The following is a 26,244-nucleotide window of genomic DNA, read 5'->3' as shown; positions in this document are numbered from 1 at the left end:
ATGCCCCATCTCACAACTCCCAGTAGAACCCTGCGCTTCTGGTACTGCCCTTGTCATTTGCTTTGTGAATTTGACCACACCAAGACTGAGAGGCGAAGCTTGCCCTAGGTCACACACCTACTGGTGGTGGAATGAAGCTTCAGTGAAGGTCTGCAGACCTGGCCCCCGCCCCAGGCTTCACAGTTCCTTTGGAGGGGGCGGGGAGAGGGGAGGGACTGGTGAGAGTCACAGCTTTTCATCTCAACCCTAGGGTCGGCAGTGTCCTATGCAGAGCCTTCTAGAAAACGACTTCTCTTAATAACATTGTCTCAGGTGCTAATGACAGTAGAAGAGAAATGATGATTTCTCTGACACCGTTTCTTTGATCCCTTAATGGAATCTATTTCATACTAATTTGGAACCTTGAGAGAAAGCAAAATGTTAAGGACGAGAAGAAACTTGTAATATGTCAGGTTAGAAATCCATATTTTATTTAGCTTCCCCCACCCCCGCCCCAAGCTTTTTTGTTGGGTTGGGGGGGAACTCAAGTAAGTGCCAAATCTGTTGATTCTGCTTCACAAAAGTTTAATACTGAAAGCTTCCTTACAGTTTAAAATTTTTACATTTCACATTCCAGAGTTCACTGGGGAAGTGCTAATAATGGGTAATGTCTCCTCTGTGTATGCCAGGAGTATTTTCTAAAGTTTATAAACTAGCCAGGAAGCATTTGCTATTGAAATTGGGCCCACAGTGATCTCCCCGACCCCCGGTGCCTCCAGTCAATTGACTTGTTCCAAATTACTTGGATGTCGAATTTTAGAAAAAAGGAGCCATACAAAGTATTTTTATGAATCACTGTTGGCCTATAGGCAAGTCTTGCCTTATAGTGTTTCCAACTGAAGGGATTCCTGGTTCCTAAAGAGGAGAAGTATGGAGGAGAAAGTGCGTCTGAAGTGAGCGGAGGTGGGATTGTTTCTCAGAACACTCCATTCTCGCTGCGACATTCCCGGGGTCTGTCAGGGCCCTGAGCCGCTAACTCCCTAGGAGGGAAAATTCCATGTATTATGTTAGAACCTGTGGAATTTCATATAAATTTAGAAATAAGATGAAAACATAAAGGAGCTATTCTGTCATCTTTTTACTAAACTCTTGACTCAATCATGACTGCAGAGAACCTTCTAGAAGGGCCTAGTGAATGCTGTTGGCAGCGATTCTCAGCCTGTGAGCCAAGGACAGTGGCCAAGGTGACCTCTGAGGCTTGTAGAATATTTTGATTCCTTGGTCCCTCCCCGAGGCCACTGAGCTGGACTTTCTAGGTGTGGGACCTGGAAATCTGCGTTTATCATAAACTTTCCAGGTGATTCTACATAAAGAGAGTGCAAGAGCTGGTCCTCTAATCTCCTCGTCTTTGTTTGTATGTCACTGCCCCTTCCGACTCAGCCCAGCTTCTCCTAGGAATTACTGCTCCCATTCCTCCGCTTAGAAAGCCCTTTATCTGATGATGTCTTTTTTTTTTTTTTAAATTAACATATAATGTATTATTACCCCTAGGGGTACAGGTCTGTGAACGTGAAGTCTTTTTATAGTATTATTACTTGCAGCATGTCGGTCTCCCTCCTTGGGGTGGATGTGAGGATCTGTCCCCCCTCATCTTGTGTCCCCCACACCTGGCACTGCGTCCAGTACCTGGTGAAGCTGAATGAAGGAATAAACCAGGTTCATGGCTGGACGAGTTCTTAGTTGACTTGCTGTAGCAGCAAAGCCAGCACTGGAGCCCCAGGTCCACTCCTGACCATCCTTTGGCTCACAAAGATGAATTTTTTTTTTTTTTAAGATTTTTAAAATTTTTATTTATTTGACAGACAGAGATCACAAGTAGGCAGAGAAGCAGGTAGAGAGTGAGAGAAGAGGAAGCAGGCTCCCTGCCGAGCAGAGAACCCAATATGGGGCTCGAACCCAGGACCTTGGGATCATGACCTGAGCCGAAGGCAGAGGCTTTAACCCACTGAGCCACCCAAGCGCCCACAAAGATGAATTTAATTGCACACGTATTTGTCAATCTGTTTACTAGTTTGATTTTTTTTTTAAACTTCTCTGGGTTATGTTTGCATGACACACCACAGCTCTGTTCTTCTGATAGTGCTGCATCCAACAAAACACAGAAAGCATTTTAAGAAGTCTGAAAAGGTGGACACATCTATGGTCAATGCTCTTTCACATCGCCTGGCCTGTTCCTTAACGTCCCAACGTTCCAGGCTCTGCCATTTATCATCAAGGCCACACGTACTGAGACTTAGGTCTCAAGAAGACGATCAAGAAGCATGATTCATAACACTTTATAGTCTGTAGGTACCTGTTTTTCATTCTTACCAATGGCCGCCTTTTTTTTTCCCTCCCTGGAAAGAGAGAGCAGATAGGGGAACGGCCATGTCTGGGACTCCGGGCAGGCAGTCCCTATGTTAAGGGCTCATGCTGTCGATCTGTTTGTCCACACTCTGTTGGTGAGGTCTCCGTAGCACTGTTTCCTAGACAAGGAACTGAGGTCACAGAGCAGATGAGAGCAGAGGCAGGATTTGAATCCGGGCTTTGCGGCAGAACTTCTGAAGCCCACGCACGTGGAGGTGATGATTGCAGCTTCCGTCAAAGTCACTAGGGAATGTTCTTTTGCTTTCCTCTCTGCCTGGTTCACAGCAGGCTCACCCTCCATGCTTGCTCCCCAGGTTACATTCTGATACTGCTTCTTAGAACCTTTCTCATCCCCTCGGACCGCATCCTCAAGACTATGGTGTTGACGTTGTCCACTCCAGTGTTCTCTTTCTTCCAGTAGAATGACAATGCATCATTTTCCTATGATTGAAGAATTGCTTTCTGAGATCCCAGGAGAGAAATAAGGATGAAAAAAAAGTCAAGGTTATTCAATTGGATTCCCTTAGTGGGTCCACCGTCACACAGATTCACTGTGAGGTCATGAAAGGCACCATGCTGAAAGGTCATGAAGGGTCATGATAGACACCATGCCCCAGGAGATAGGTCAGTCCCCAGGGACGCTACCGCCTTTGAGTTGCTAAGGCTTCAGGGCTTTCCCAGAACTCAGTGTGATCACTTTGGTCAGGAGGAGGGGAGCTTCACCCGGTCAAGGTCAAGAAAAGCACCAGGAGACTATGTCCCTACCTGTAACTCTGGCTCAAGAACATTCCATGGTGCAAAGATTTAGCTGCATTGCCTCAGAGATTATCAGTTGGAAACTTACTGCTAATGGAACACGGTCTCTGTTCTTCCTTGACTAGCTTTGTCCCTGTCCGACGTCCTTGTCCTTCCAGAGGCGCAGTGCCCACCCGCCTTTCCCTCTGTCACTGTCTTTCTCTTTTTCTCATCTCTTCATTCATCTCTCACTCACGCCATGCAGACTTTCGGTAGAACCAAACAGTCTCTTCCGGGTGTCTTTAAAAAAAAAGATTAGCTAAAATGTTGTATTCTCTCTTCTTTAAAAAAAATTAGATGTATAGAATGTGTGGTTCTTAAAACTCAAGACAGATTGTTGTTGTCTTTTGTTGCCCTTAATTTAAAAAAAGAAAAGAAAAATTATGGTCACTTCTATAGGGGAGAAAATTTCGAAAAATGAGTGCTTGTAGATATAGGAGGGGAAAGGGTCTTTTGTCCTAATCATAACATAGGTTCTGTTAGTCCTTACTTGAGTTTTGTACTAAAGGGTTTCTTTAAGAGCCCCCATGTTATTTTAGCTTTTGAATAATTGGCGTATGCGACCTTTATTTTATTTAAATCTGTAAGAGGTGATTGTTGGAAGTTTGCCAGCTGACTCATGTCTCCGTAGCATAAGAGCTGGATTCATAGAATTTTAGAATTATAATCAACTTTTACATTACAGGGACCCAACATCCAAAGAGTAAATACATTTAAAAAAAATTTTTTTTAACCATACATGCATACAGAGAACTATTTTAATTAAATGCTGAAAGCTTTCCTGAATACTTGTTTTGAAAAATACTCTTTCTGTCCCCACACAGTGTCTGTTGAGGATAATTTGATTTCAGATTCCTCTTGTCAAACACCCACTCTTTTTTTTTTTTTTTTTTTTTTAATTTCTCTTCAAGAACATAATTACCTGGAGTCTTACTAATTCATCACCTGGTAACCTTTTTCGACATTCAGCTTCAATGAAAAAACAAATACTGCTCACATGTATACTGTGATGATGATTTGGAATCAAATAGGCTTATTGTCCTTTAAAAAAAAAGAAAGAAAGAAAGAAAGAAAGAAAGAAATTCTAGCTTAAAATTCTTGCGATTTCAGGTCCTTATCATGAGACCCCCTACAAGGGGGATTCTAAACCTTCCTTGGTCACCCGCCCCTCTGGAAACAGAAGAGTGGGGGATCCTCTCCCCAGGAAAACGTACATGTGCAAAACCCCACCCTGATTTCAAGGGGCTCACAGGTCTCCTGGGCTAATAAGACTCTCCTATGTGATGAATTTTCCCGTCAGTGAAATCTGAGCACCACTTTGGGGGATAGAGTAAGGATAGAGGTGACGGGCTAGGCAGCTTTCCTGCTCCTTTTGCTCAATAAAAGAGATTATTTCTTAAAAAGTAGATACAGTGGTGTAAGTTCCACTTTATTTCATAAAACTGCAGTTCAGGTGTTTAGTCGAAAAAAGAAAGTGACAGTGACGCCCGTCGGGCGGTGGTGCCAGTGACAAGGGGCTCCGCGTTCCTCGCGTCCCGCCCAGTTAAACGATCACATCTCTCAACACTTGGCACATTTAAACTTCGCTGCCCTGTTCTGAGTGGGTTTCCGAATTACAGTAATGTCGTGAGCAGGAATCATGGGTCACTATTGCCGTCTGATTCTCAAAGCGCTTTAGCTGAAAAGCGACTTGAGCAAGGTATCCGTTGGTGATTTATTAGCCGAGAAAAGAGGTGATTGTCCTGACACATCAGTGGAACGCATTCATAACGACGTCCCTGGGTTTTGTTCGCTTCATTTATTTCCCCAATTGTTACATGAAAAATATTTGGATATTCACTCACTGTGGTAGAAAGGGAAAGAAAAAAAACAAACCAACCCAACCACATTGCCTGTTGTCTGAGGGCAATAGAGAGGTTGTTGAGATGCAAAGATCTATTCCGAGCTGTCTCCCAACAAGGCAAGGCTCCGCGCTTTGTTCTGGGATTCTGTTGACAGAATCATTCATGATCAAGCACCAATTTGTGCAGAAGCTTGTGTGTAACAAGGAAGCAGAGCTTGTTACGAATTGGAAGAATTTACATTAGACTGTGGCGAGCTGTCTCGGGTCAGTTAAATCTCAGCAGGCGCTGACCTCAAAGCTGTGTTCCTTACCAGCTCTCCTGCCCTGTCCTTGTCCTTTTTTCTTCTACATGAAAATAATGTGAGCCTCCGGTTTTTATGCCCTTGACTGGGGACATTCCCCAGTGTTCAGATCCTCCCAGGGACAGTTACCATCCCGGATTCCACCCCCATCTCCAGAAGATGGTTCTGTTGGGTTACCGGGAGAGGAGAAGGTTCCCGTGGTATTAGGTCCACGAGGCATTTAATCCCAGAAAACATATTGTGTGCTTAAGGCCACGTTTAGAAGATCTAACACTGACCGCTAGCAATGGTCAGTCATTTCCGTGGTAAGTAACGTGAGCGCCATCACTCTCCTCCCCGCCCTAGGCCTCAGGCGATAACCTAGATCTAGAGTGAGCGAACCAGTTGCCGGTAGAGTGAATTTGTTCCCTAACCTGTCCTGTGGATATCAATGCTAACAACAGTGTCTTGTGTTTTTTTTTTTTTCCTTTTTTTTCTTTAATTTTTTTTTTTTCTTTTAAATCAATGTGCTTTTTCCTATGTGAATAATTACATGTCTAGAAACAGCCATGGAGTGATTTTGCTGTTCTGAATGGGGGAAAGATTAATAGTGACATTTGGAAGGCAAGTATATTGTCAGATTCTAGATCATTCGATATTTTGTCCTTTCTGCATGGCTGTGGCTGTATCTTTTTCTTCCTCATGAATATCATCCCTTCGGCAGGGACGCAGTGATGGGGCTTGCTAGGAGGGACGCCCAGCTCACACACATGTTGCCTTTATTTATTTATTTATTTATTTATTTATTTTTATGTGTCCCGTTGCGAATGACTTCAAGCTGATTGCCCCGGGTTTCCTGTCTTGTAAGAACCTGGGGCTTGCACCGAGCTTGCATGCCCTTTATCTGCCTAAGCTCACACCTACTCTCTGCCTCTTGCCCAGAGAACTTTGCTCCCCTTTGATATTTGATGCCCCCGTCGGGAGCCCTTCCCCCTTTTCTCCATTAACAGGGCATCTGTTTTCCCCCTAGGATTTGCACGCGGCCACAGTTAACCCGGACCCCAGTTTAAAAGAGTTTGAAGGAGCAACCCTCCGCTATGCATCTTTGAAACTCAGGTAGGGCGTGCAAAGGACCCCGCCGTCATGGCTGGCTTCGTGCGGCTGGAGTTTCCGGGATAATTCTCAGTCCGGCTTTCTGTTCTTCTTTCCAGACATGCCCCACATGCTGAGGAGGATGATTCTTGCAGCATCAATAGCGACCCAGAAGCCAAGGTTTGTAAGAAACGAGTTTTTAGTGGCCAGGTTATATTCTTGCGTTGAAGTAATGACTTTCGAAATGGCTCGGTTTTCATCAACTGTCAACCCAGAGCCACGGATGAAGCAATGAATCTTCAATCCGCTCTCATTCCTAAGCTCCCCAACACCTGAAATACATCCCTAGGCCAAGTGAGGTTTGGGAGGATTTCCATGATCATCAAGACTGTGCCCGTATCACACTACGCCAGTTCTTTGCACCATGTAATAAGTCAGAATTATTGTTCAAGAGAGTGGGCTTCGGCAGCCTTACAGAGTCCTGGGAGGGGTGGTCGGCAGGTGGTTCAAGGCTCCTCAGGCCCACCTGTTCCAGAACCCTCTGTCTCCTGAACCCAGGCCTGATTTATGATGGAAAATGTGAGTGCGCTCTTCCTTCTGGACTCCTGGCGGGGGTCCAGCAAGGCCCACACGGGCATGTGGCCACTGTCCTCGCACAGGGTCCTAGGCCCGGGCTTTCATGCGGTGTGGTCGCCATCTTGAAGTTCTAAATTCTCTCATCTTTGGATTCCTGTTTTTGTAAGTGACGTCCAATGGGGTGATGCACCAGGGACTTGGACCCTTCGTTTGGGAATAGTTCTGCCACCTTCCTACCTCCCTGAGAGGTCCTTGACTGCTTGTTCCCCTTCTCCTCAGCCCCTCGGGCCCTGCCACACAGCCTCATCGCTGCCTCCACCCAGCAATCGCTACCACCTTCCACCCCAGTAGGGGCCTCACTGGGAGCACGGGGAGAGTTGGCTCTGGGCACACATGCTCCTGTGACATCTTGAAAAGGGCAAAGTGGTGGCCTACCCAGCCCAGGCTGATAGCACAGCAATGTGTTCCCCGCGGGGAGGGGGGCAGTTCAGTGGGGGTGAGGCCCTGCCCACCGCCCGTCTGTGTACGTGGTGTGTTCTGGCACAGAAGTTGGGGTATACTGGAGGGTCACCTATCTGCTGCGCCTCGGGGTAGGGGAGATGGGTTCATGGGAAAGGGGGACGCCTGACTCAGTTTCCCCATTCCTGGCCAGGGTGCGGGCGCATCGGTCCAGCAACTCACAGCGTGGGGAACCCAGAAGGTGTTGGTCTGTGGGGTGGGCACTTGTGAGAGTCTGCACTTATCCTGCAGGTGTCCCGTGCCCAAGAGAGCATGACTTTGAATACCAAGGAAAACACACCATGATGAGTGAAGAGACAAACCAGGAAAGGCAGCAATTTCGTTTCAGCCCTTTTTCTGGCATTTTCCCCCCTGCCTTTGATCAGGGGCTCTGCATTTTCATTCTGAGTATTACATTTCCATTTGCCAATTATGTAGCCGGTCCTCGATATTTTTTTTCATTCCTAAAGCAGATCTGTGTCTGTGAATAAAAGAGCCAGTAAGCTCCCTTAGTAGTAGTTCAGTGGGGAAACACTGCAGTTTCAAAACCTTGACTCCTTGGCGAGAAGCAGCCATGCTGCCATCAGGGCTGTGAGCATTCGGGCTCGCAGGGGAACTTCAGCCGCTCCTAGTCCGCTCGTTCAGCTACAGGCTCAGCACAGCTTCATACGATGAAGGCCACCCCCAAGCCAGGGGCATTGTGAGCAGGTCCTTGGGCTGCCGCTAACATACTGGCCTTTAAAGACAAGTTTTATGGCAGGGAGCAGATGCAGTAGAATAGGAAGGCGGGCTGGGAATCATTTGGTTTGTGCCCAGGTGTTTTACAAGGGTTATCAGCAGAGGCTGGAGGCAGAGGGGAGAAGGGCTGGGGAGTGAGGGGGGTCTTGACACTGACAAGTGGGCGGGGAGGGCCAGGCAGGAGGGGAGGTGGAATTGGTACCAGGAACAGGAGACCTGGTTGAAATATGACCCGAGCTGTGCTCCCTCTTTTTACCTCCCAGTGGTGCTGTGCACAGAATTCTCTTTCTGCCTCTTGCTAGTGCCCACGTGTCTGTTCCAACACTTACTATGAATTTGTTCGTGTTGGTAAGGAGGTTCCGTGTTGCCATACGTTACTGGAGCTGGACCGAGTTCTCAATAAGAAAGGACATGTATTGTATTATTTATCTTATATCCTACCCTGTTTTAGGTAAGGTCTTTGAAAGCTTATAAGAACAAATGTGTTTTTTTTTTTTTTTTTTTTTTTTAAGGCACAGAAAATGTAAAGGAATGATCAGTGCATCTGTCTCTACTAGGACAACAGACAAAAGTCAGAAAAGATCAGATTAGCGGGGCACCTGGGTGGCTCAGTGGATTAAAGCCTCTGCCTTTGGCTCAGGTCATGATCCCAGGGTCCTGGGATGGAGCCCCACATCGGGCTCTCTGCTCAGCAGGGGGCCTGCTTCTCCCTCTCTGCCTGATAGATAAATAAAATCGTTAAAAAAAAAAAAAATCCGGTGGCCCTAAGCGAAGTTATTCTTTACCAATTTTGAAAAAGCGTATGAGTTTGGTACTGACTTCACTGAAGTCACTTTGGAGGAGTCCCCCCCAAGACAGACATACACTCTGTTCTTTGCCACCTGTCCCCTTCATGCCTGTTTAAGGTTACCTAGGGCACCTGAGAAGGGAGAAGTGGCAAAGACTTAGATTTTCTAGATGTTGAAGTTCTTTTGTAGAAGTTGTTATTGCTTTAGATAACCCTGCACATGCGTTCAACCAGCCAAAAACTAGAAAACGGAGTGCCCCCCAAGATAAGCAGGAAGTATCCTTTCTTTAGGGAGAAAAAATAATTTCATGTGCCACGGAATTATAAATATAGTCCCTAAGGACGGATTACTTCCTAAACGTCTTTCTTCCTAAGTGAAATTTACATGCTAAAAAAAAATCAAAATCATTTTCAGGCTATCAGGATGTGCGTGTTGCAAACCCTCTCCAGCCACTGTGAGTCTGGGCACCTTGACAATCAAGTTGTTCAGTGGAACCTCTAAATAAACAATGGCAACATAAAATGACCACACATGCACACGTGCACACACACACGCACACACAAGCACCCCCCCCAACCCATCTCAAAGAGCAAAGTATTTTTAAAACTCTGGAAATGTTTTTTGAGCCCACCTAATTCTTTGTCCAATAATTATTATTTTAGTTGATGGTAATGGTTGTGCATTTGTGTATAATTCTGAGGTGTTCGTTTTTTTTTTTTAATTTTAAAATGATTCTAGATTTACATAAGAGACACAGAGTTCAACTTCCCAGGTACCTCCTTCACCTAGCTTTCCCTAATAACATCTTCATTATCATAGTACCATAATGAAAATGAACAACTACTGATACCATATTATTAACTATAGATCTCATTCAGTTTTTCTTTCTTTTTTTTTTTTTTTTCTCTCACTAATGCCGTTTTTTTGTTTTGTTTTGTTTTGTTTTGTTTTGTGTTTTTGGGGGGGTTGCTGGACCCAATCCAGGATACTACATGCCGTGAGCTCTTTAAAAATTATTTCAGGGGCACACCTGGCTGGCTCAGTAGGCTGAGTGTCTGACTCATGATTTCGGCTCAGGTCATGATAATCAGGGTCATGGGATCAAGCCCCCACTCCCGGACTCCACACTTAGCGGGGTCTGTTCGTCCCTCTCCCTCTGTTCCTCCCCCCATTTATACTCGTGTGCACACTCACTCGCTCTCTCTCTTTCTCTCAAATAACTAAATAAATAAAATCTTTAAAAAAACATTTCATATCTTCCTTTCTGCAGTTCTCAGATTTACCGTTCTTAACTCCGCTGATATAAGATCACATTTAATGAATAGCGCCATAACCCGTCTCGGCACACAGCCGCTGTAGGAGCAACTTCTAGTGCTACAGAGCAGAGCTACAACTTCATAAGACTAGGTGATGTTTTCCTTCAAAATTACTGCTTTGGTATAGGTCGCTGAAACAGGTACTCTCGGGTCAGAGGCTGTCAGCTTATGGCAATAAGTGCTTTACAGAGAAGATCCCACTGCGTATAATTCCCCCAGTAATGTCCTAGGATACACCTCTTTGTTCACCACCCGCTTTATTCTAGGCTTTGTCATTTTAATGTATTCAGCCTAGTTTCATGGCACCTGAGCTGGGTCCTCCTCTAAGTGTCTCCTGAAATTATCAAGATGAGACGTTGCTTTATGAAACTGTTTCTTTTCATTCTTGGCTGCTTTCTGTGGAACAGTTTTATTCTATAAAAGTTTTATTTATCTTTTTAAAAAAGTTTATTTATTTATTTGACAGAGAGAAACAGAGAGAGAGGGGGAATACAAGCAGGGTGAATGGGAGAGGGAGAAGCAGGCTTCCTGCCAAGAAGGGAGCCCGATGCGGGGCTTGATCCCAGGGCCCTGGGATCATGACCTGAGCCAAAGGCACATGCCTAACAACTGAGCCACCCAGGTGCCCACTCTGAAAGTTTTAGAAAAAATTTATATTTAGGAATAATTTTAAAAATACAGAACAGTTGCAGAGGTAGTACAGAGAGTTCCCAGATCTCCCTCACCCCACTTCCCCTAGTGTCCTGTCTTACGCAACCATAGTGTATTTGTCCAAACTGAGAAGTTAATAGGAGCACAAAACAATTAACTAAACACTTCATTCTGATGTTACTAGTTTGTCTTCAAATGTCCTTTTTCTGTTCCCATGTCTAGTTCAGGGTACCACATTGTTTCATTTCTGTGCGTTTTAAATTCCAAATTTTATTCATTATTGTAATCTCAAATATTTTTTCTCCAATCATTTCTTTGTCTCTTTTGTGTTACTCTTCCATGTGAAAATGTTGTGGTTTTTTTTTTTTTAAGATTTTATTTACTTATTTGCGAGAGAGAGTGAGCACAAGCAGGGGGAGGGGCAGAGGGAGAAGCAGATGAGCAGGGAGCCCCTTGTGGGACTCCATCCCGGGACTCCAGGACCATGACCTGAGCCACCCAGGCACCCTTTAAAATTTCTGTGTATATGAACGTTTGGTAGATAATTGCCTCTTGTGCTTCGTTTTTCAAGAAGGCAACCCCTTGTGCTGTTTGAGCTGTCAGGTACCTTGCATTTCTAAATTCCCATTAATTTCCTGTCTGACCTTCACTCATCCTACCAAAATACCTTAAAATCCAAACTTAGCCCCATAAAACTGTCCTTCCCTAATGGTATGTAGCACATTGCCAACCAAACTCTTGATGATAGTGATCAAAACTAAAATGAAATGTTTTAGTTAAATTGTAGAAAACTTAATCCTTTGAAAAATGGGTGCTACTTTCTTTAGAGTTCTTTCTCATCCTTTGTGTTGCTCTGCCTGGACTTCTGTAAAGGAGGGGTGCTGCCACCTTGTGGACAATACCAAAAATTACATCTTAAAGAAATGGGCAGAGACCTCCTTTCAGTCAGAATCATTGAATTGCTTACGGCTGCAAGTGACTGGCCCTGGAGATGATCCAGAGGGCCTCCTTTATAGGCGAAAAAAAGTTGTTCTCAGAAAAGTTGAGTAAATAACTTCCCTGGGGTCACACAATAAGCTCGTGGTAGAGATGGCACTCAAGGGGTCTCCTGGGCCTTGGATAACCCCAAATGATAACAGATCATTTCCAGGATATTTAGAACTGCCTCTAGAACCTTCTGCTCTGAAATCCAGTGTAAAGGACCTGGGTAAAAAAGACAATTTTATTCCAGGCACTTAATTCACCCCCTTTCAGCTTCTTCCTCTGGGAAATGAATGTGGGATCCTCTCAGAAGTCACTCTGGTTCAGAGAAATTTTAAGATGAAACGAAGCAGTCCTGACCTCTGGCATCTGCAGATGGGTTAGTGCCATCTGATCGATCTTCAGAGCTGGAGAAGGCAAGAAAGCAGAACTGGCCCCTGAGTACTCTCCAGGGCTGGAGACAGGCTGCTGGGCCCCCTTCTTCAAACACACGCTCGGCCTCTGCTAGGTGCACGGGTACTCTCAGGCTGTTTCCCTGCTGTTTATTTCCTGAGATTATAGATAAGAAACCAATGCTTCAAACAGGTCATAGAATTTATCACACAGCTAGTAACTGGCGGAAGGACTCAACTCAGATGCTTTTGAGCTGGAAGTCCAAGAAAATGTCAGGCCTACCCACTGTCTATTACTGGCTCCCTAAGCTATAAGGGTAACCTTGAGTCTGCCCAGGAGTTCTGGGCGGAGGGATCAGAGATGCCAGAGATGAGTTTGGGGGAGGGCACTGCAAGGTCATAGCTTGAGGACAGACCCCCACCCCCTTTCTTTTCACCGCCCTCCAGACTCATGTGGTCCACACTTTGCACTGCTTTCAAACTTCCCTGCCCATGTTAGCAGCTTCAGATCTAGGTGTTGAGAGACAAGGGACTGTGTTCCTGTTAGGCTCCCAGATGCTGCTGTGGCTGGCGTACCGACAGCACTTCGAGGGGTAACACTAAAAAGTTTGAAACCTGACCAAAGCATCCTTGCCACACATCCTCTGCAGGGCCATGGCCTTGGCTTTGATGCACGGCTCTTGCCTGCTCTGTTAGGGCCCATGTGCAAGCAGTTGTCAGCTGCTGGGGGATTTTTTTAACCAGGTGCTGGATTTTCTGTAAGCCCTGCTTGTCTGCTTACTCTTGCATTACAACCTGCCCCAAAACGGGGGAGATAGGGGGATGGAGATGGTGTAGATCAGTCTGATTGTGGGTCTGGTGGAAGAGCTTTCTGAAGTGGGTGATGAATGAACGTGAAATTCCAATATTCCTCTATGAGCTCTATTTATCTGTGCCCTCCCTTGCTTCCTAGTAGCATAGATTTTCATGAAGTAATTATATTAGCGGCTACTGACTAGATTAGCACGAATAGATAAACAGGAAGAGGTAGGGAGTATCTACCCTTTCGGATTTATTTCTGGTCTGTGTAGCAAATTCGTGATCATTACTTAGCGTTAGTGCAGGATTCTGTGTCTGTGTATAGTTCTCCTAATTGACTTTTATTCATGTGGCACAAGTTTTTCTTCCAGAAATCCTGATCTGTATGAAAAGGTTGGATTGGATTTCTGCTGTCAATGCCTTCATTGCATCAAACACGTTCACTGAGAACACAAGGCTAAAGGAGCAGCTGTATGAGACATGATTAAGAACATCTGGGATTTTGGACCCAGACTGAGTGGCTCTAAAACCGGACTCTCTGTTGACTAGCTGGGCGAACTTGGCAACGATGCTCTACCTCTCTGTACCTCGGTTTCCTCTTCTGTAGAGTGAGGATTATACTAGTGGCCACCTCGCACCAAGTGGGGTAAACATTGGGTTGACCTAAGATATGTGTCAAGTACCTAGAACCATCCCTGGCGCTTAAGAAGCATTCTTTATGCATTAGCCATTTTTTACTATTCCTACACAAAGAGGAATAGATATGTTCCCTGTTTCGAGAGGTAGACCACAAACAGGCCAATTCAATGCATTGCTCTCAGTGCTAAGTCCTACCCTGGCTGACTAAGTCCTACCCTGGGTGGCTCACATGGTTTTCCAGAAGGAGAGGGTACTTAGGCTGATGCTAAGCCTGAAGGTACTTGCGTTGACACGGGACTGAGTGATTCTTCCCCATTCAGTAAATGTAAACGCAGAAGATTTGAAAATAATTGTATATGTCAATTTGTGTTCATTTTCAGCAAATGCTTTTAAGAACAGATCTATTTCTATGAAATTCATCATCGGGGCATGCAATTGGCCCAGTCAGTTAAGCCGCGTCAGACTCTTGATTTGGGCTTGGGTCATGGTCTCAGGATTGTGAGATCGAGCCCCTTGTTGGGCTCTGCACCAGGAGCCTCTTAAGCTCCTCCTGGGAGCTTAAAACCACCATTTATTTCGCTCTTGCTTTTGTGGATTCTGGGCAAAGTTCAGCAGTGCAGTTCCTTTCTGATCCACATGGAGGCAGCTGGGGCTGGAGGGTCCACTCCCAAGATGGCCTCTTACTCACATGGCTGGCGGCTCGGTGCTCTCAGGTTTCTCTCTCCCTTCACCTGGCATCTTGTCTTTCAGGGCCTCTCCCCGTGGCTGGGTCTCTCACAGGCGTGGTCTCTGGTGGGCGGGTGTACTTCTCATGTGGTGTCTGGCTTCTAAGAAGCAATCAGCTAAAGCCACCAGGGGTGACAAGGCTATTCTTCAAACTGACCCCACACTGTGCCATATTCTATTGATCAGGGCAGTCCTGGCCCAGACCAAAGGTGGAGACGTGGATCCTGCCTCTTGAGGGAGAGCGGCAAGGTCACATTGCAAGAGTACGCGGATGGGAGGCTTTGTTGCCGCCATCTTGGCACAGACGAGCTGTGGTAAATGTCATTCCCACATTTCAGTCGTTCAACAAAAATGTCTTTAGTGAAGGGCATTATCAACACAGTTGAATCAAGAAACCAAGGCGCAGAGCCAATGATGAACATATCAAGTCTTGGCAGAATGAGATTCTTCCTCTCGTGTGTGGCTTTTAGGTTGACATTCACAAAGAGAAAATACAGACTATTTCATTCAAGCCTGACGGGGGTGCGGGAGGAGCAGAGAGAGGCAGTGGGGTCTTCCCAAGAGTGTGTGGCTCATCGGGGAAGAGCAGAGCTCAAAGCCAGTCTTCCTGACCCTCACATAGCCTGTTCTGTGGAGTAGAGCTGACACTCATTCTCGGACGTTGAGCCATTGGCCTTGGATGTTCATTTTGTCACCTAGCCCAGAGGACAGCTTTTGTGTTTCTAAAACTGTTTTCCTCCCTTAATTTGCCAACACAGCCGAACACAATGCTGTTTCTGGCAGAACCTCGGCTGCCTTTCCCTTATTAACTTCTGGTCACCACACTTGCCCGAATGAGCAGTTGGGGAATTGGCAGCCACGGAAGCCCCCAAGTTTTGAAGGGTGCTGTGGAAATGAGACGCGTTGTTATCCGTCGTTGGCCGCTGCGCCTCGTGGTGACGGATGCCCGGGAAGGCTAATTAAGACCTTGGTCTCTGCGCGCTGTGCACTGGGAATTCATACCAGCCCCAGTCTTGAGGCAGTAACGCAAACATTTCTCACTTATTGTCAGTTCAGAAAATTTATAGAGACATGCTGGCTCCTCCTCCAGAACAGTCAGAATTATTCAGATGTGAGTCAGGTTAGCTGAGCCGTATGGTACCCTCACTCCCGGGACTCACCCAGGTGTGAGCCACAGAGATCAGAGTGTGAGTTCTTCCTCCACTCCTGGCCCTGCTGCTTATCAGGAAAGCTTAGAGTCAGGCTTCCTTATTTTCAGTCTCGGGGGCTGAGAGAAACAGCTCTCAACAGTTGTCCGCCGTGGGTTCATCCGTCCCTTTGTTTGGCATATATTTACTCAACAGCTGTTACGTAGCAGCTGGGATGAGGTCCATCAGACTGGGGAGGGGAGGAAAAGAAAACAACACAGCAGAGAAAATGGTAGAACGACGGTGACGATATTGCCGGAAGGGACAGCTGTGGGATTTCAGTCGCTTCATGTTGAAGGCAACGTTTGAAATCAGCTGACTAAGCAATAACACACGAATAATTTTAATTGACAATGTAAGTGTCTGTCAGTAGATGAACAGATAAAGAATATGTGGTACAGATACATGTGCGTGTGTGTGCGCGTGTGTGTATATATATATATAGTCATGAGAAAGAAGGAAGTCCTGCCATTTGCAACAATGTGGATGGGCCTTGAGGGCATCACCTTGGTGAGATAAGTCACACAGAGAAATAGATACTGTATGCTTTCACTTATATGTGGAATCTAAAAAAAAGTCAAGCTCGGAGAAACAGACTGGGTTCAAGGAAGGCATTCAGGGCTGGGGGAAATGGGGAGACGTTAGTCAAAGGGTACAAACTTCCAGCTATAAGGTAGAAGTTCTGGGGAGCTGATCTACAAAATGGTGATCATAGTCAGCAATACGGTATCATAAACTTGAGAGTTGGTAAGAGAGTGGATCTTAATTGTTCACACACACACACACACACACACACACACACAAAATAGGTGACATGATCCAGGTGTTAATTAATGTTATGATAGTATTCATGTTACAATATATAAATGTATCAAGCTAACATATTGTATACCTTAAACTTACACAATGTTATATGTCAATTATATCTTTAAAAATAGTTAGTGTAAAAGATAATTTCAAATGACCTTGAGACCCTCAAACCAAAAACAACATCACTAATTCTATGCTTAGCTCTTGAACCGACCTATTCTTAACCCAGATCTCTAGTCAGATGGCACTTTAGTTCACCTCCCCTTGGCACACAGCAGCGAGGTGTCCCTTTGGATTCTCTTATGGTCTCTCATTCTCTTAGAAGATTTGCTGCTTAGAAAGGGGCAGACAGGTTCCTACCTGGGTCCCACTTTTCTACTCCAGCCACATTACAGCGGTTGGCTTAAGCAGCAGTGACCTCCATCTCTAGCAAGGCTTGGAAGTTGGCCCATGTAAATGATACATGGAACCTAGAGCCAAGAACATATGATTTCTCAAAAAGCCTTTCCCCTGATAGCCATGATTTATTTTATCATATTTTATTTTAGAGCTGTGAGTTCAGATCATGTCTGTAGCAACCTAGAGCTTATTTATAGACGGGGCTCAGTTTTGTTTCTTTGAAACTGACACTGTAGACCAGCGTTACTCCATAAGTAACGTAAAATACTCGATGAAGTTCATCTCTCTACTTCAGCTGTTCTCATACGTCTGCGCTATATTTTAGTTGAGATCTAGAAGCAACAGTGTGAATGGCACACAGCGTAGACTGCCATCATTTGGGGATGGTTGGGGGGCTGCACATGACTCTGATTCCATCCGTGGTCTGAGCGCCCTACTAGGTGTGTGACTTGCCGTGGGTCATCTGATTCTCCACACAACCCTTCCAGGAAGGCGATACCATTACTCTGTTTTACAGATCAGGAAATCGAGATTTACAGAATCTAAGTCACTTTCCTAAAGTCACAGATCTATTATGTAGACAAACTAAGACTGGAACCTGAGATAGACTGCCAGGTCCACGCTCTTTCTCATAGTCAGACAATCATGATGACCATTGAGGTCCGTTGAGCATTTCGTATTTGTGAAGCACAGACATACCGAGGTGGTTTGGGGCTGTACTGGGCACGCTCAGTTTTCTGTCTTTGAGCCTCCTCTAGCCCCTCCGTAAATGCCAATGACAGATACCCACATGGCACTCTCCCCCATTTCGTTCTCACACAAGCCCTGTGAGGTGTGTTCATTTGTTTCTCCTATTTCTGGTTGAAGCCAAGGGATAGACTCTTAGAGGACTGGCCCATGGTTCCACAGCTGGTGGAGGGCAGAGCTACGATTTGCACCCAGGTGGCCCAGCTTCCTAGCTCCAAGATTTTCATCTGCGGACTGTTGGGCCGGTCACGTCACTGGGCCCTCCCTCAGCCCCACGAGCACGTCTGGCTGGTTTCTCTGGTTTCCTGTGTGACTGTTGTGGGAATTCTCTACCACAAGCTCAGGTTTACCTGACGATGTGCAACTCTTTCAAAGATTGGGAGGAAATACAAAATGTATTTTTTGGCGTGTGTCTTGTTTTTGGTTTCCGTGGTGGCGATCCCAGGCACTGGGAAATGACAAAAGAGGAAAATCCAGCCACGGACTCCATCCTCCCTGTACGCCATGCTCCAGGTGGAGAGATGATCAAGCAGGAGATGACATACCTGCGTTCTAGCTCCAGTTCTGCGGGTGATGAGCTGTGTGACTTTGAATAAGTCTCTTGACCTCTCTGGACTTGGCTTGTCTCATTGGTAGGATGGGGTGATGCTAATGCCTGCGCGGGGGACCTCACCTTGTTACTGTGAGGACCAAAGAAGCTGTTACAGAAATGACCAAAGAGATGTCCTAGAAGATGTTAGAGGAACGCCTGGATGGCTCAGTCAGTGAAGGGTCCGACTTGTGATTTCGGCTTAGGTCAGGGTCATGAGATCGAGCCCTGGGTCAGGCTCTGAGCTCAGCAGGGAGTTTGCTTGAGGACTCTCTCACTCTCCTCCTCCTCCCTCTGCCCACCACACCACCCCCATGCACACACACGTGCTCGCTCTCTCTACAATAAATCTTTAAAAAAAAAAAAAAAAGGAAGAAGGAATGCCTTGATAACCTGCAGCTCAAGCTAAACGTGATGTCTCATTTTGGTCTTCTAATAGTTTCTTCGCCAAATTGTGCTGTAGGGGGCTTCCCACAGCCCCTTGTCAGCCGTGGTGAGTTACGGGTTTCTGCTGTGGTGTGGACGACGTCAGCTGGAGGCTAATCCCAGGCGCACTCACTGGAAAGCACCTGCCCTCTCTCTCTCTCTCTCAACCCTGAGCTTGGCCATCATTGTAGCAACTGGAGCTTTACAATGTGTCCTAGCTTCACACAAGCAGCAGAAGTTTGTTTTCCAGGCCTTAGGGAAAAAAATTAAAGTGGGAAATGTCTGGGAACCCAATGGTTGCGAACGGAAACACGGATAGTACTGGCTTCTGTATGTGAGGAGTTTCAGTCTAATTTCCAGAAAGGAGACAGTGACAATACGTATAGAGAATTTCCTCTGTGTCCATGGGATTGTCGCTTGTGTCGTCTGATAGACAAAAGCCTCAAAACAGTTCTCTGATGGGCTGCGTTCCATGTGTGTCTGTGTGTGCGTTTTGTGAATTTTTCACTTTACATGGAACAAATCGCTCTTCCCTTTTCCTTTAGGCTAGAGTACAGTTATGGTAAGCATTCATCAGTCCAGAATTCCTCACTGGTTCAGCCAGAATGGGAACGAAGGCTGCTGAGTCTGGCCATACAAGCCTTCCTTTCCTGGTGCCCTGGTTTAAGCCCAGACTGGGCTTAGCAACTCCAGAGCCCTGGTGAAAAGATAGGAACTTCGGCCAGAGATTTTTTTTTTTTTAAGATTTTATTTATTTATTTGACAGACAGAGATCACAAGTAGTCAGAAAGGCAGGCAGAAAGAGAGAGGGGGGAAGCAGGCTCCCTGCTGAGCAGAGAGCCTAATACGGGGCTCGATCCCAGAACCCTGGGATCAGGGCCTGAGCCGAAGGCAGAGGCTTTAACCCACTGAGCCACCCAGGCGCCCCTCAGCCAGAGAGATTTTATGCTAGCTTTAAAAACAAACAAACAAACAAACTTATTGCAGAGTTGCATGTAAATATTAATTGACCTCAGATTTGCCCCCCCTCTTGCAGGGAACTGTGGGTGGTTTGCTTGCTCCTTGGCCTGCTGCTCCCTGCCCCCCCCCCCCACCTCCTTCTCCTCCCCTTTCAGGGGTCAGGGACTTACAAGCATCACCCAAGAACGAAGGACTATAGCATTACCTGGCCCGTTGCCTCGAGCAGCCTTAAAGCATTCTTTCCGTCGCAGAGATAAATAATGTAGCACCTATAAAACACTTTTCCCCAAATCTTTTTTTTTTTTTTTTTTTAGCTTATTATAAAGTTAACACAGAGGAGGAGAAATGACACAGGAAGCTGAGAGATTTCCCAGTGGCCCCCCAGCACCTTTGGGCCTACCCTTAGAAGTAAAACGCCTTCCCGTTCCTCCCGACTTCGCTGAGGATCTCTCTTGGTGAAGGACGGAGGCTGGGCTCCTCCTGCCCAGAGGAGCGTGTTGTTGTGCGGGCGCTGGGTCCCCGAACGTTAGCAGGGGTGAGGACGTGCCGGTTGAAGCTAGTCTCTGTCCCACTAGAGGAAACTCTGTCGAATCAAGATAATGCAGTCTGGGCAGCCCTGGAGCATATCCCATAGCTAACACGGGAAGATATTCTGCAGACGTGAAAAGAAATAGTTTGTCCTGTTACACCCAGGTGTGAACTGCCGATCTCTCCTGCCAGGTGTGAAGGCTCTTCCCGAAGCATTTTTAACAGTGGTGTGGTCAGCGCTCCAATGCTTGTCAAGGAAGAGTCACTCAGCATTACTGTCTTTAAAACTTTGCCCCAGAGATAAGACCCCACAGCCCTTTGGGTAGATCTTGCTCTCTTTTTCTTGAGAAGCTCAGTGTTACTGCCCTCCAGATTCTCCTTGCAATCCCAGAGCGCCTACGTCTTGCTCCATACGTTGTGTGGAAGGACAGCATTGGGTTGGCACTACCCCCGCGCTCAGATACATCAAAATACTCTTTTCATTCTTCTCTGAGAAAACTGATCTGGGCTCCCGCCACTGTTCTTTATAATTCACAGGGCTCATGTGGTCTTGATTAGTTTTGCTGATTTTTCTCTGGATACGCTGCTTTTTCTTAGAAGAAAATATTAATCAACAGATATTAAATGTCGATGATGTGCTTGGCACGGATCTAGGCATTGTAGGATAGAAAAAAAAAAAATACTCAGTGGTTCTCTGACCTCAAGTGGCTCTTGGGGGAACCTGCAGGGGACAGAGGAAGGGGTACTGTGTTGAGATTCAAGAGACCTTCCTCCTCCTACACACACACACACCCCCCTCATCCATATCCACCACTCACAGGCTGGGCCACCTGGGGCAAGTCACTTTCTTTTGATGGGCCTCATCGATCAAGCAGAGGACAAGAAAAGCTTTTTGAGTTCAGCCCTGACAAGGCTCAGAGGCTAATTGGGGAGCTGGAATTAATTCAAAGAATAGAGCATTACAAGACGAGCTATTGACCTTAGGAATTTAGGAAAAGAAGAGTTTAGGAATAAGGCTTCTCCTTGAACTTGAGCCAGCTGTCTCAGGCCCAGATCACTAGCCCCCCCCCCCCCCCCAGTTCTATTCTGGGCATAGGAGCCCAGTTGTCCGCCAGCTGGCGTCGTCCCTGTCTGGGCGCCCTGACCTGGGGAGGGAGCCTGCGGAAGTCAGAGGACGACGTTCACTCTCCTTCCCTCTGGCTCTCCACACCACGTTCTCTGCACCCCGTCGTTCCCCAGAATTAGCTCACTGACTGCTTACTCCCGTGTGCCTCATCACCATCCCACGGCTTTGTGACAGGACCCGGTCTCTAAGTCACATCGCCTCTTGGACTTTTGGGAAGCTAGTGCTTTGCAACGCTCTCCAGGTCCCTCCTCTCCTTGGTGATTTTGTGTGATCCACCAAAACTGGTCCTAGTCATGCTTGCTCTTAGAACAGTTTTCAGTTCCTAGAGCTGCTGAGCATTCTTTTTTTTTTTTTTTTTTAAGATTTTTATTTATTTATTTATTTGACAGAGATCACAAGCAGGCAGAGAGGCAGGCAGAGAGAGAGGGAGAAGCAGGCTCCCTGCTGAGCAGAGACCCCCAATGCAGGGCTCGATCCCAGGACCCTGAGATCATGACCTGAGCCGAAGACAGAGGCTTAACTCACTGAGTCACCCAGGCGTCCCTGCCCTTCTTTTTAATATCTTATCCGTACTCTGAAAATGCACTATATCTAATTTAAAGCAAATTCTTTGAAATGACTACTTACAATTCTTCTTCTCAAATTACCATAAATGTCTGGGAAGAGCCTGTCTTCACGTTCGCTCCATCTTTGTACTTACAAGTAAGTGCCAGTTGGTCAGGGCCTGTTTCCGTGAGTGGTGGTTCCTGAGGAAAGCCCTGGAAGACAGCCTTCCGTGCCCGCCCCGCTCCCTGCAAGGCAGATTCTCATTCTTGTTAGCCGGTGGTGCTCTTGGGACTTGGGTTTACTCATTTGTGAAATGAGGTGGTTGGGTTCCAGGTCCCCAGAGCCCTTGTGTTCTGGGTCTCTGCGCCGTGGTTAAGTGCTTTTCCTGTATGAGTCCTTACAGATGTCGGGGAGTCAGCTTTGAGAAGTAAAACATCGTAAATGGTCTCTTTAGGGTTGGTAATAGCAGTGCTTATAATTAAGGTTTTTGTAGGTCTTTGTACTTTATGAGCTCACTGAGTTCTATCTCAGGCGCTTTGTAAAAAGTGCAGATTTTTCGTTCCTTAGTGAGTCATTCAATAAAACCTTTCTTATAAACCAACAGCAAAAAGGCACTCGGTCCTCATGGTGATGATAATTATAGCTCACTTTTATCAGGTTTCAGGTACTGCCCAAAGCCTGCTTTACATACATGAACTTACTGAATTGACTCTTATAGCAGCCAGGTCCTATGTTTGCGGAGTCGGGGGGATACTACAGACTGATTCCCTGCCTTCATGTGATTTACCTTCCGGTGTGAGGAGAGGGATAAAGAGCACAATACAGAAGCAGGATATACATGCATTAGGGGAAAATACTTGCTATAGAGAAAAATAAAGTAGGGAAGATAGTGCTAGATCATGCTGGGGGTGGGCGGGGGGTGTTCACAGTCCTGCATAGTGAGGGAAGGCCTCCTGAGAATGGGACACTGAGTCAGACGTGAGGGAAGACACCAGGTAGATGGAGGGGGGTGGGGAGGCCAAGGTGAACACGTGCCTGGATAGGAGGGATCGACCTGGAGGCCAGTGTCACTGGAGCCGAGTGAACAACCCATGGGGACAGCAGTGGGGTAAGATGTTTGAGAGGTATCTCCCAGCTGGAAATGTTGTGAGAGATCTTTTAGCCCAAACGCTTCTCCCTCCTTGGCTTTCCTTCTCCTCTCTTGTTCAGTGAGGAAAGTGAAGCCTACAAAATCAGGGGACATCCTGAAGGTCACAGCTGCTAACAGCACCAGGACAGGAACCCATGGTTTTTCATGGCTGTTAATCCTACCTACACCTTACTACCACAAGTTCCAGAAAGCATATGAGGGATTAAGATCCTTTCACTAGCCTGGGCTCCTCCATCCTTGTTCTGGGATGAAGGGCAGACACTGTTGGTGCTTGAATGATGGACCATTATTTGCAGCAATTCTTCTAAAATCCTGTAAAAGCACCGCTAACACTAAATTAGGAAATATGGAAGCCTTGCTCCTAGGAGAAATATAGAGCTAGGTTCCTGCGAGTCTCTGGTCGCAACACTTTGATCAACCTTTCAGTACACAACCTTGTTTTATGTGTGTTTTAAAGACACCTTTTTTAATGTATATTGTTGATTCGTTAACCCTGAATTTACACCAGTATCACTGTAACTCGTGCCTGAATGGAGCTTATCTAGCACACCTGTTTTCTCCAGAAAGCACCACACAGCCTTCTTGTGCTTGGGAATCTTGGATAGCCATTTAGCACTTTGCTTCAGGGCCATATGAACCAGTGATATCATTGAGAGAAAGCACAAAAATGCAAAAAATGAGACACTACCTAATCACATAAAGAACACTTGTTGACAGTACAAGAGCTAAAACTAGAAGGTAGAGGTTGCCTTATTCAGCCTCAACTGGGAATGGGCACATCAAGGGACCCTAATATTTTGTCACTCTTACACATCCGTGAGTGACCACAGAAGTGTGGTGAGAATTGATTTGGGTGTCACAGATAAAATTCAGTGAGTAGGTGAATTTGCGAATATGGAATCCGCAAATAGTGAAGATGGACTGTATTTGCACTTGAGTCATTCCAGGGAAGGACTTGATCCAAGACCAAGTGGCATCATTCTTTGTGGAGTCGTCCATTAGGCATATTTTAGAGTAGAGGGTCAAATCACTTCAGTATGGTGTCAGATACTGCCTGTCAAGCCTGCTTCCGGCTATTTTTTAAGACTGATACTCTGTTTATTCGAGGATTGCATTTTCATATTGCAAATAGACTTGTTATTAGTCGAGACTGTATATGTAACCTCCCCATGTCCCCAGTGTCCCAGCTCTGATTACTCCCTGTTTCCCCTGGTCCCCAGCCTCCAGCCTGGAGGGAGCAACCTGTCTCCTGACTTCAAGCTCTCACTGTTCCTTTCCTTGGATCAGCATCTCCTCTGAAGCTCACATGGCCAGCCTGCTTTCCTTAGCAAAATAAAGTGGCCTACTTTATGTGCAGAACTTGGATATTCGTTATGGTTTTACTCTGTGCTTACTCTGCAAATAACATTTCTCGACTTTACAGCAGCAGAAATATAATCTATAGTGTAAATCAGCCATGTGGATCGTAGAACTTGCCTCCGAGTCTTTTCCAAGACTCCTGTAGGGGAAAATTAAAATACCATTCACACTTGCAGGGAGTAAGAGTGTTTTCCCAAGAGTGCAGACATCTGCTGCTTTTCAGCAGTAATAGAAGCGGGATCCTGCCCGCCTAGCTCCTTGGTCTGGACTTGCATGGGCTCTTCCTCAGGCAGTGTGGGCTGGGAAGCTCGTATTTACTGCCACAGACTCGGCTTCTGTTGGCACTCAAATGTCTCCAGCAAAAGTTCCCTTCTGTCCAACATGGTCTGTGTCCCACCAGGAGAAGTTTTCTGTGGTTACCATCAGATCATGATTCTTGGAGACGCCTTGTGGGACTCTTGAGTTGTCCTTGGCCTTGGGCTGTGGCAGGCTGGAGCCATCCCGGTGGTCCTGGATTCCCGATCAGATCTGGTCTGCTCTTGCTATTACCTCAGTCTGTCTCCAGCATGAGTGTCTGTGTTTCTAGAACAGCTAAGGCAGAACAAAGACTAGGCTCGGGATCCCTCCGCTCCTCAGCTCTGTCACACCGCTGAACTTGGCGGAGCCGGTCTCCTCGCCTGTAAAATCAGGAGAATCGTTCACCTTGATCGGATTCTAGTAGGTGCTTATTTCCTGTGTGACCTTGCACAGTTCAGCGACACATTCCAAACCTGAGTCTCTCACCTGGAAAACAAGAAGGGTGGCTTCTGCCTTGCAGGGCCGTGAGTCCCTGGCGTGGCTGTACGTGCGGTAGAGCGGGCAGCATTTAGAACGTGACCTGTGGATGTCCGTGCTCGCCTTCGTGCTTCTGCACAAGTCCAGACTCTCAGTTTTGTGTGTCATGTAGCACAGAGCAAGCCCTTGATAAATGGTCACGGAAGGAAGACGATGGTGACTGTATGTCAAGATGTCTGGTGTGATCGACCGGCAGGTTGATGTTTAAATATGCACATGCGTGTAATTTGTTCCTTGACATTCTGGAAACACGAGACTTTATCTCTTGTTTGAATCCACCTGTGCTCAACTTCTTCATTGATAAAAATGGGCCTCATAATGCCAGCCTGGTTCCTGGGCCAGAGGGGACTCATACAATGAACAGCGTGTGCTCTAAGTCACAATCCCGGGGGGCCCGTAGGGGGCATCAGTGATGACTCTCTGAGGATTGCAGCCAATGGGAGGGGCAAGTGGGCTCCTGGCTGGCATCTTTGCACGTGAGCCTGCAGCGGGCTGGGGGTTAAGCTCCAGACTGGGTTTCCTCCAGAGAACGAATCCTCTTGTTCGCCAAACGGAGGATCCGGTTAGACTTCCCCTTTCTTTCTGCAAATTAATAAATTGGCATTCTGGTTTTTATTTTTAAACGCATATAAGTGCTTTCTAACGTGGTTTGGAGTCACCCTACCCTGTGGATTAGTAGGAATTCCACCCCCCTCCCGCCCCAGGGTTGTCCCTGAGCCTGACGACCCTGGGCCTTCCCACACCTCGGCAGTGTTCTGACCTGCGGGGATGAGCACAGGTGGCAGACAGCTCATGGCACTTGTCTTTCCTTTGCCTCCTCGGAAACTCCTAGCATCCAGTGATCTGTTACCAGGAGGTGGGGGCTAGGGAAGGTGGCAGGGAGGGAGGGTGGAGGGAAGGGAGGAAAGAAGTATGGGTAAGGGCGCCCTCCGGTGGACAGTCTGTGCAAGGGCACCAAGACCACCTTGAGGCTAGCAAGTCCTGTGAGTACTTGAAAGTACTCATTCATTCCCTGTTGGGGGGGTTGGTATTTCCTTCTCAGTGTACGTCTGGATCTGAATTCTCTGGGGCCTCTTCAGAAGGG

General features: G+C 46.6%; 1 protein-coding gene across 12 annotated transcripts in view; it reads left to right on the top strand.

Annotated features, from left to right (window-relative positions):
- The window catches only part of APBB2 (amyloid beta precursor protein binding family B member 2), a 377,389-nt gene that overhangs the window by 266,377 nt on the left and 84,768 nt on the right, over nucleotides 1–26,244 (top strand). For 10 of the 12 annotated variants that reach the window (XM_059383005.1, XM_059382956.1, XM_059382935.1 and 7 more), the window contains 3 exons: nucleotides 5,866–5,928; nucleotides 6,335–6,420; nucleotides 6,516–6,576. In XM_059383005.1, coding sequence (XP_059238988.1) covers nucleotides 5,866–5,928; nucleotides 6,335–6,420; nucleotides 6,516–6,576 — 210 coding nt within the window. The remainder of the gene's footprint in view (nucleotides 1–5,865; nucleotides 5,929–6,334; nucleotides 6,421–6,515; nucleotides 6,577–26,244) is intronic. The other 2 variants (XM_059383023.1, XM_059383013.1) reach the window with 1 other exon arrangement.

Source organism: Mustela nigripes, chromosome 1, assembly GCF_022355385.1.
Source record: "Mustela nigripes isolate SB6536 chromosome 1, MUSNIG.SB6536, whole genome shotgun sequence".
In the NCBI taxonomy this organism is placed as follows: Eukaryota; Metazoa; Chordata; class Mammalia; order Carnivora; family Mustelidae; genus Mustela; species Mustela nigripes.
Note: the sequence above shows the minus strand (reverse complement) of the source record. Positions and strands in the feature narration are given on the sequence as shown.